The 10,675-nt window shown below is 35.8% G+C and overlaps 2 protein-coding genes across 2 annotated transcripts; one reads left to right on the top strand and one right to left on the bottom strand.

Moving 5' to 3' along the window:
* Positions 1-3,609: 3,609 nt before the first annotated feature.
* On the top strand, positions 3,610-4,374 carry LOC146162642 (uncharacterized). The gene is made up of 2 exons (XM_083385261.1): positions 3,610-3,932; positions 4,094-4,374. The coding sequence occupies exons 1-2, from the start codon at positions 3,638-3,640 to the stop codon at positions 4,372-4,374; spliced, it is 576 nt and encodes a 191-aa protein (XP_083241387.1). The 5' UTR covers positions 3,610-3,637.
* A 3,554-nt stretch (positions 4,375-7,928) lies between these two features.
* LOC146162641 (uncharacterized) lies at positions 7,929-10,332 on the bottom strand. The gene is made up of 4 exons (XM_083385260.1): positions 10,262-10,332; positions 10,023-10,153; positions 9,594-9,844; positions 7,929-8,611 (listed from the first exon to the last, which is right to left on the bottom strand). Exons 1-4 carry the CDS (start codon positions 10,330-10,332, stop codon positions 8,417-8,419), a joined length of 648 nt encoding a protein of 215 aa, XP_083241386.1. The 3' UTR covers positions 7,929-8,416.
* Positions 10,333-10,675: the final 343 nt, after the last annotated feature.

Genomic DNA, 10,675 nt, shown 5'->3' with positions numbered 1-10,675 from the left:
TCCCAGAACCGATTTTTTTACCAGAGAATATAATTGAAAAGAAAAATTAAAATCATATTAGGTTTGTCTAACTATTTATTTATACAACTAATTTTTTGTATATTAACTTTGCATGATGCTGAACAGTGAACACTACAAACAATACTCATTTTAAATCAATTAGCAATGAAAATGAAAACAACTGACAAATTTAAAGGTTAAAAAATAGGAAATTTGTTTGTTTTTAAGAAAAAGTAAATATTGGCAAAAATCTTAATTATTTTTTTGTACAAATGAAATGTGCCTTTTTAAAACTATAGGATTAGATGGAATGCATGATATAAACGTTTTACACTGGCATAGACGCTTTGTTTAGAATTGATTAGTAGCCGAATATATTTTTAAAATTTATTAAAAGAAGGCAAGTAGCTCAAAAAAAATCTGCATTTCAGTGGTTTAAGTAATATTATTATATTTTGCGCTGGTCTAGAATCCTACCACAACGAACATTATTTGGGTTAGGATGCGGGTTAGGTTTTGGGTTAGGGTGGGTCAAGTATCAATATTAAATAATGAATATAATAATACTTGACCCAACCACACTCAAACGCTAACTCTCACCCTACTCAAATTTTGTGCGTTGATTTCATAACTGTGGTAGGATTCTAGACCAGCGCCTTATATTTATTCTAACAGTTTGCAATTTCAATTTTACCAACTGGTTTCATAAAAACTGTACTTAAAAATGTAGGGGGGTTCTAGACCACCGTCCAAAATAATATTGATAAAATATCATTATTTATATTCAGTCATATTCGATCTTAAAACGTGCAGGAAGTTACTTGTAAACCAGAAAACCTAGAGTTCAATTTTTCCGAATGACTCTACGGCCAGTTATTTGGTGGTTGTTCTTAGGTATTCAGCTCTAAGTTTGAAAATGAAAAACCTTGGAAAAATGGGCGCTGGTCCTAACACAACTAAAATATTAAACATAATAATACTTGGCCCAGCCTTCCCAAATATCGTGCGTTGTTTATCAATTCTTTGTACGCTGTAGTATGACTGTGATTCTAGACCAGCGCCGAAAAATGCCCATCCTTTGCCAAAACACAGGGAGTCTATCGCGTAAGTAAAGCAAACTGTTGTAGTTTTGGGTTTAATCTAATTTGTATGATACAGAAGCAACAGGTGTCAAGTTACCAAAACAAAATGTATGAGATGGCGTTTAATATTTTACACTAATACGACTTGCGCAATCCTCTTTTAAGAAATTACGAATTGCATTCCTTCATTTTTTCATTCTTGAACTCTACTTTTGATTGACAGAAGGCATGATGTCGCGCCGCCTAAAAGTGTCGCGCGACAAATCCTCGCGATGTCGCGGCCACTGTTACGATTTTCCGTTTCATTACTGAGGTTGTTTCAAAAAGGAGGGGGTAAGTTGCCATTCCCCCTATACTATATATTACGTAAATTTTATTTAATTTAAAAACAAAATATATGCATATTCTAGTGTTTTCGTTAATCCAAATATAAAGGTAAACAATTCAGCCAAAAAGCATAATACGTAGTCGTAATGATACATTTTTAAAAGCGAATGACATGTCAGTTGCCTGATATAGATGAATTCCCACGCTCGAATGTTACGTGTCTTTTAAACATAAACAGATCACAGTCATAGAGTATCAAGTAAAACTCACAGTTAAAAACATGAGTAGAAACAGGATCAGACGTTTTGTTTAGATTAGAAGGAAAATATATTTCGCCGAGTGGCATCATCAGTTTCATATTTCGAATGAATCTGTCATAGACTATAACGTCTAAGTTTTTAAATATACGACTTTGCTTACTAGATTCTAACATTTTGGCACCGGTACACTACAAAATATTTAAATTGGTCGCGGCTCCATTATTGGTATTTTATTACACAAATCAGCTGCATATGATTTAGAATACCTTTCTTGATATGCTGCATTCCAATTAGAGATGGTGTGAATATAAAATTTGTGTTCGCTGCCCGCACCATAGTCTACCTTAATAAGTTGTTCGCAAGCTGCGCTGTACCGTAAAATTATTATGTGGTACTGTTAGATGGACCGTAATATCTGTGTTCTATTGCAATTTTGGGTTTATGAGTTTACGCTTATTGCTTAAAAACTGCATTTTTAGTAAAACGAGAGCATTATATAAGCAATATATTTCAACACTTTAAGAAAGCTAGTTGATACATAAAAGTACAAACAACAGCTTACTTTTTAAGGATGCAACATCCAAGTGTAAACCGCTTGCATTTTTATTTTCAAGAAAACCTTGACATGCCGCATACTGTTTACAGCCAGCGCGGCAAAATGTTTAGATTTATTTACGTGCCGCTTGTGCGGTTACTTAGCTAAATCGTACAAGCGGCCGCAAGCGCTGCGCGGTTGAAAATTCCAATCTTACACAAACAATTATTATCAATTATAGAATTGTTTTTCCGGCAAATTATTATATCAACAAGCTTACTAACGCAACAATTCTAAAGAAGGCTATAGTTTGTTTACACTTTGTTTTTCATCTTCGGTATTGTGGCGTCATTTCTGTTGCAAGACGGTGAGTTGTTTTACAACGTCACGTTGCGACGTGGTTTTTAAACAAAAATTATGGATCCGTTCTTGCTTTTTATTGTGGCAATAAATCTCGGCCTTTACCGCAGTGCTTTGAACTGTTTTGAGCGCTGTATGGAAAAAAACTTGTAATAAAGTATACCAGTGTTGTTATGACTTGGGTCAATGAGTTTAATTGATTGAATTGCACTTAAGTTACTGTTTTTAAAAGACTTGTCTTAAGACTTGGGGACAAGTTACTTAGGTTGAAATGAAGTGTTTCCATTAAGCAATTTTTTTTTTTTTTTTATAAAATTGTACTTTTGTTTCATTTTTGCACTTACTACAATTTGCTAGCTTTCTTCTGCGTTTGTGTTATTTTCAACTTGACGAATTGCTCATAATCGCATGAATAACCGTACATTAGTTTTGTTTTGGCCTATCTTATCTTTATGTGTATATGTAGCACTGTAATGGGCGTTTTGATTAAAAATATTGCTTTAAAAAAAAGATTACCATTTGTTTTTTTGCGCGGCCTCGTTCTGTTAATGACGCTATTTCATTCAACGGAAACACATTGCTTTAAGTGTGCAGCTGGGATTGCTCAATTGATTCTGCATTAGGCGAAACAGTGCATGAAATCCTTTGCACAGGCATTTACTTATATATGTCAGCTTGTGGTGAAACACCTGAAAACGCTTTAGGCAAGTTTGTGTCAGACAACCAAAGTTTCCCAGGTGAACGTTGCATAAAATCCTCCGTGCAATCCGACGTTTCGCTTGCATATGTCGGCTTGTGGCGAAACTGCCAAATCCATTCGGGAGAATTTGACGCCAGAAAACGGAAATAATTCGACCTATAAGGCCATGGCGCAAGATTACGACCTGACTTGACACGCATCTGTAACTTAATCAGGCCGAACTGTTTCAACACAGAATGCAAGCTAAACAAACTCACGTTTTGCAAACGCAATAGTGTTGAAAGAACCACAAAAAAATGGCTCGCCAAAAAGGCGACCCAATACTATAAAAGCGCGCCCTATCGCAACACGGACACACATCTTCTAAAGTAAGATGAGAAACTACGACAACATAACAATGCTTCAACTTGGCATTGCGGTTCTAGTTTTGTTGCAAGCTTGCAATGCACTTTCTTATCCACCAGTTCAATCTAAAGACTACTTGGTGTGCAAACCAATAGGTAGCTTGTTCGAGATGCAACAATCCAACACCAGAGGGAGCTCAACACCACTGAGGGAAGCTCACGGACCCCCTGGCCCGAGGGGCCCGAGGGGATATCCGGGAATTTCTGTGCCGATTGGGCCCAATGCTACGATTGATTGGAACAAAATTGAGCACAAAATTAAAGGTAACAATAATGCTACATAGCAAAAACTACATTTCTGTAAACAAAGTTTACAGTTCTGTATACTGAAAACAATAAAATATTTAGTGGTTTAACGTTATTTGAAAGGTGTATTGTCTTAATTGTATTGTCTTAATTAATCTTGTATTTTTATCATCGTTTAGAAATGTCGCAATGCCCTGGCGTTCTTTTCAAAGGATCTTGCTTCTGGCTTCCACAAACTGTTGCATCTAAGAATGGACAAGGCAAAGCTGCAGCAGAAAGACTTTGCCGTTATCACAACGGAACTCTGGTTGATATTGAAAGTGAGGAAATGTACGAGGCGCTGTATTCTTACGTTCAGCGTGCCTGGAATATGTACGTGGACGAGCCCACAGCAAACGCCGTAGACGTTTGGCTGGCGTCCACATATGAGGTGGGTACTTTTAAAATTATTGCTTACTAATTACAGCGAGATACATGCTGAAGTAGTACTTTCATTTGGAGTAAAATGTGATTTTTTTAGAATTACAACAGTAGGTACTTTGTTTCGTTAAATCAAACTGAATTTGCTTGGAAAAATAACCAAGTTTTTGTACTTTATGAAACAAATAGCCATTCCTGTTAGGGAAAACCCAACATCTTAGAATATACTGCATTTGAATTTTTTTCCAAAATGGTGGTAAGATAAATAAACCCTTAATTTCACAGAATAGAGAGCTACGAAGTTCATCTGGTGGAAATATTTACGTGCGTTGGCATCAGGGATATCCAAAAAGAAGGGGACGAGCAGTGGCTTGGGCCATTCCAACCAATCCAACTAGAGTATCGCGAATTGGCATTTTCAATAAAGCGCAATCCTATATTTGGGCCGTACCATTATGTCGTATTGGAACATCAAACTAACATTTTAACGTAATCGAATGACCATCAAAAGAAGTATAAAACCGATTTCGGTGATATCAAATGTAAAATATTTCTAGTTTATAGATAACGAAGTTTTTTTTCAGGTTTACTACCTGTAAAAAACAAATTTGTTAAATTGTTTCACCTACTTCATCTTCTAATTGGAGTGTTTTGTTCAAATCTTTTTTAAAGTTTTCGTCTTTTTTAAAGAATTGTTATTTTTTATTTGACTAGATTTTGTTCGTGTGAAAAATTATTTATAGACATATATCTTTTCACAGTTATAGACACCTAAAAAAAACCGTATGAGCCATCCCCGGTCTCCCCTATTTATTTAAAGGTAAAATTATAAAGAACATTTTTGCTTACTTTACAGTATTTTATTGTGTTACAAAAAAAATGCTTAATTTAATGTTTGTCCCGCCGTGATAAACTACAAAAAAAATTCACCTTTATAGGACTGATTTACTCATCGCATGTTGTGTCTGAAAGTGTTTTATCATTTATAGTATTTGCGTTGTTGCGTGTATTATACGATGTAAATAAACAGTGATAACATACGACACTGATGGTTTACTATTTTTTGTTCACGAATATTTATTTTCACGTTTTCAAGGGAATATTTTCAAGTTTAAGGCGCCGTGTTATATTATAACATTATATATGTGTTCATAGCTAGCGATGTTCAGACTCAAACTCTCTAGAAATGCATTTTCTGCCAAAATACTAGTTGATGTAATGTTTTGCTGCTTGCTTCAATCTATAACGTATTGGAATCTTGAGCATTATATTGTAGGCAACACGTATCTAAATTTTAAAATAAGATAAATACAATTTTGGCGCGGATCCAGGATTTATGTTTGAGGGAGACCATGCATTTTTTTTCAAAAACGGCGTTACAAAGTTACGTCAAAACATGGCGTCACAAAGTTACGTCAAAACATGACGTCACAAAGTTATATCTAAACGTATCGTCGTAAAGAAGAAACCTTAAGAACGTTACGCAGTTTGTATAAACAATAAAACTTAAAGTTTTAAAACCAGAGTAAAATCAGAATCAGACATTTTTTAAAAGGAATATATATTTCGCCTATACTGGCATCGTCAGCTCCTATAAGTAAAGTAAAATACATAATATACAAAACAAAATAATAATAAAATTAATAAAAAGGTCACAAAATTAAGGAATCAGTATAGGTTTAAGTAAAAAAGTTGTCAGAAAAAAACTATCTAATGCAAAGCAGCACCGCACAGACAAAACATGACGTGACACTCGATAAGGACAAGTCGCGATGAAAAGAAAAAAGGAAAAAAAAGAGAAGTGCTTACGGCACATATTGCGTAAAAACGTTATCTTATGCTTTGCATAGTTTTCTTCTGACAACTTTTTTACTTAAACCTATAGTGATTCCGTATGTTTTTGACCTTTTCATTAATTTTATTATTATTTTGCTTTTTATATTATGTATTTTACTTTACTTATAGGAACTGACGATGCCAGCATAGGCGAAATATATATTCCTTTAAAAAAATGTCTTATTCTGATTTTACTCTGGTTTTTAAACTTTAAGTTTTTTTGTTTATATACGCGTCAGCGGAACAATGATTGACAAACAGGAACCTGCTGCCAATGGTTTTGGATTCCATAACGATACGCCCTTCTATATTACACAGTTTGTTTATTTTGTTAAACTTTTAGGTTAGAGAAGTGTTACGTTCAATACAAAAGCTATACATAATAAAAGATGGCATTGATTCGTCAACAGCGAAAAACATCATTATTTGATTCAAGTTGCCAAATATATTATTTATTGTGTGAAATAAGACGCAAAAAAAAAAACGATTTGATCAGAATAGAACAAGACAAATTAGAAACTTAGTTCAGATTTACATATCGAACGTTAAATAACACGGCGTCTAAAATTTGAAAATATTCTCTTAAAACGTGAAAATTAGGATTCGTGAACCAAAAAGCGTAAGTTATCGGTGTCGCATGTTATCAGTGTTTATTTACATCGTATTATCCACATAACAACGCGAATACTATAAACCAGGGCGGACAACTTATCCAGTCGGTGGGCCTGATATGGGAAACTGAAGTACTTGGCGGGCCGGATTCCTGATCGGTATATTAATTGTATTGCCATGACCTACATGTTTTGTCGCATAATGGCGGCTAATGTTCTACTTTTTAAACACGGTAACACTTCCATTGCCCTGTAAACAACTAGTTTTTTTTATTGCTGACTTGAAAAAGTACTTCGGCATCCAATCTTTGTTAAACTTTACGTTTCTCGGCAAAAGAATAATATTGATGTTAACTCTAAATCTAAATTTGAAACACAATAAGATCTAAAAATCAACAATACCTAAAGCAGAAAAATCAAAAATACCATGTTATTAACACCAACGACATAATAAAGCCAAACACGCAGTAATATCTACGACAGAATAATAACTACATCGTCTAAATAAGACAGACCAATCTGTTGGAATAAGGTCTCTATGACCAAAATCACGCCTGAAACTGTGGGGAGAAGGTATGGGATGATGGGGGCCATGGCATTGGCCGCTTTGGTTTTAAATTTTGGGCGCCCTGGTTTGAAGCCCCTGTTTTGGCACCTGATTTTCTGGCCTTGTTTGGGGTTATTGGTGGCTGGTGGGTAATGAGTGGAATTAGTGATGTACTTGGGGATGGGGTTTGGGGTTAGGTAAAATGTTTTATAAGCCTGATTCTGCTGGTAATTTATGACTTATTCCGATTTAGATGGTTATACAACTATTTGATAATAGTCCTATCCGGATCCGGCCCGCGGGTCATATGATGTTTGCCCCTGCCATAAACGATGAAAGCACTTTCAGGTACAACATGCGATGAGCAAATCAATCGTTTTTCCTCCAAAAAACAACTTCCTTTCAATATACAACACAAATTCAGTTTTATTTGACCGAAACTATATTTACATATGTGACAAGTTGATGAATTTATTATCATGGCGCGACACACAATAAAATTAGGCAAACATTTTTTTATACTTTGTTTTGCAAGTCTATAAAACGCGGTAAAATTAAGTGAACGTATTCTTTATAATTTGTTCCCCAATCAAATAAATACGGAAAGCTGGGGATGACTCATACTGTTTTTTTAAGTGGCAATAATTATTTTGTGATAAAAACATATGGGTGTAAATTTTTGCAAATTATTACACGAACCAAATCTGCGTAATAAAAACTAACAAACTTCAAAAAGAGAAAGAATTTTGGAACACTATATACGGATCTGTTCATAAGTTTAATGGTGAAAATAACGGCCCAAATAGACTTTAAAAGCGACATGCTTTATTTTCAAACGTTTCGGCAATTTCTAATGAAATCGACGTAAAATAAAAAGCTAAATTTGACCAACGCTTTTAATTTAAAAGTGAAAGTCAGTTTACCAATTTTACAGATTTAGTTTTTACCGCTATTAGAGCATGAGAGAAATGTTAAAAATATGAAAACTCCATCGATAACAAATAAATATTTTCTATTTTATGTCACCCAAAAGAGGATTAAAACTTTTTTCATTGGGTTAATGCTCGGTTTTGATTATGTTAATGACGTTAGTTTGATGTATTAATACGACATAATGGAACGGCCCAAATATAGGAATGCGCTTTGTTAAACATTCCAATGCGCGATACTCTTGTTGGATTTGTTGGAATTGTCCAAGCAATTGCTCGACCCGATCCTCTTGGATATCCCGAATGCCAACGCACGTAAACACTTCCACCAGTTGAACTTTGTAGTTCTTCGTTCTGCAAAAATCAACGTTTATTTTTATCTATTTTTGTTAATCGCACCACCATGTTGGACAAAATGCAATTCCAGTAAATTCTAGACAGGGGTCGGCAACCTACGGCCCGCCAATGTTATTCATCCGGCCCGCCGCCAATTTGACAAACTATATAGACACGATTCCATTTCACATAATTTTTGACTATTTGAACTACGTAGGTGCATAAAATCTTCGCGCTTCGCTCGAATGAACTTCAGGCATCCCATTTGTTTACATTTTGATGCTCTCTTTTGAACTAGCGCGCTTCTTCACCGTTGCGCCGTGGAAGGCTGACTAATGGCATCGCGGACAAACAGGAAAAAGTATTCGAAATTATTGGACATATATTTTTTAATATTTATTATTTTCGGCAATGTAACAAAAACTTGCAAGAAATTTAAAAGAAATACCGGTATCCCAAAAAAATTGCGCTCGGTTCGCTCGCCAGGTCTGTCCTGACTTAAAAAGGGTAATAAATACTGTTATCGAGTTTCTTCTTTTTTTTCTGAAGTAAGTACTTGTGGGCTCGAACTTTAAACCAAACAAACGCTTTTTTTCGCGTTTTGCGCCAATGCCTTCATAAATGTAATTAAACACGTCTTAAGTGCAAAGCACGAGGCCCGCCTGATTCACAGTTGTTCTAACATTTTCATAACACAATACTTATTTAACATTATGTGCGGCCCGCAGAGACCTTTCTGAGTTTGATTTTGCCCGCGACTAGAAAAAGGTTGCCGAGCTCTGTTCTAAGTTCTAAGATGTTGGGTTTCCCAAACGGGAATGGCTATTTATTTCATGAAGGCCTGGTTGTTTTAGTTGCCATTTTACAAATTCAGTTCGATTTAACGAAATAAAGCACCCATTGTTATAAATCTAAATGAAAAGCATTTTACTCAGAATTCAATGTAATACTTCAGCATGGATCGCTGTAATTATTAAGCAATAATTTAAAAAATACCCACCTCATATCTGGACGCCAACCAAACATCTACGGCGTTTGCTGTGGGCTCGTCCACGTACATATTCCAGGCACGCTGGACGTAAGAATACAGCGTCTCGTACATTTCCTCGCTTTTAATATCAACTAGAGTTCCGTTGTGAAAACGACAAAGTCTTTCTGCTGCAGCTTTGCCTTGTCCATTCTTCGATGAAACAGTTTGTGGAAGCCAGAAGCAAGATCCGTTGTAAACAACGCCAGGACATCGCGTCAATTCTTAAAATTAAAACAAAATAACGATAAAGTAAATTACAGACAATACAATGTTACGCATCTGTAATCAATTTTTGCTGTAATGTAGTTATACGACAATGTATCTTATGATTTTTACCTTGAATTATCAATCCGATTTTGTACTCAATTTGTTCCAATCAACTATAGCTTTAGGCCCAACCGGCCCAGGGACTCCGGGAAAGCCCCTTGGGCCAGGGGGTCCTTGAGCTCCCCTCAGGAGTGTTGAGTTCCCTCTGGTGTTGGATTGTTGCATCTCGAACAAGCTTCCAATTGGTTTGCACACCAAGTAGTCTTTAGATTGAACTGGTGGATAAGAAAGTGCATTGCAAGCTTGCAACAAAACTAGAACTGCAATGCAAAGTTGAAGCATTCTTATGTTGTTGTAGTTTCTCATCTTACCTCGTGTACCTCAGAAGTTGTGTGTCTGTGTTGCGATGGGGAGTGCTTTTATAGCTGGTATGAGCTGCCATATTTGTCGACAAAATTCTTGTGGTTCTTTCATCACCATTGCGTGTGAACGCTGAGTTTATTTTTTGCATGAACGCTGATCCCAGCTGAGTTTGTTTAGCTTGCATTCTGTGTTGAAACATTTCGCCCGTGTAAGGTTAAGGAGCGTCCGAATGCGTGCCAAGTCAGGTCGTAGTTTGCACCATCGCTTTATTGGCTGAATTATTGAGGTTAAGTGGCGCAAATTTGACCCGAGGCGGCTTCAAGTGTTTTACCACAGTCTGTCATATGCAAGTGAAAAATTGGCCTGGTCAAGAATTTCGTGCGACGCTCGCTTATGAACCAATTGAGCAATCATTCAGCTCG

Source organism: Ascidiella aspersa, chromosome 3 (genome assembly GCF_963924565.1).
Source record: "Ascidiella aspersa chromosome 3, kaAscAspe10.2, whole genome shotgun sequence".
In the NCBI taxonomy this organism is placed as follows: domain Eukaryota; kingdom Metazoa; phylum Chordata; class Ascidiacea; order Phlebobranchia; family Ascidiidae; genus Ascidiella; species Ascidiella aspersa.
The sequence above is the reverse complement of the archived record's forward strand: the minus strand, read 5'-3'. Positions and strand labels throughout refer to the sequence as shown.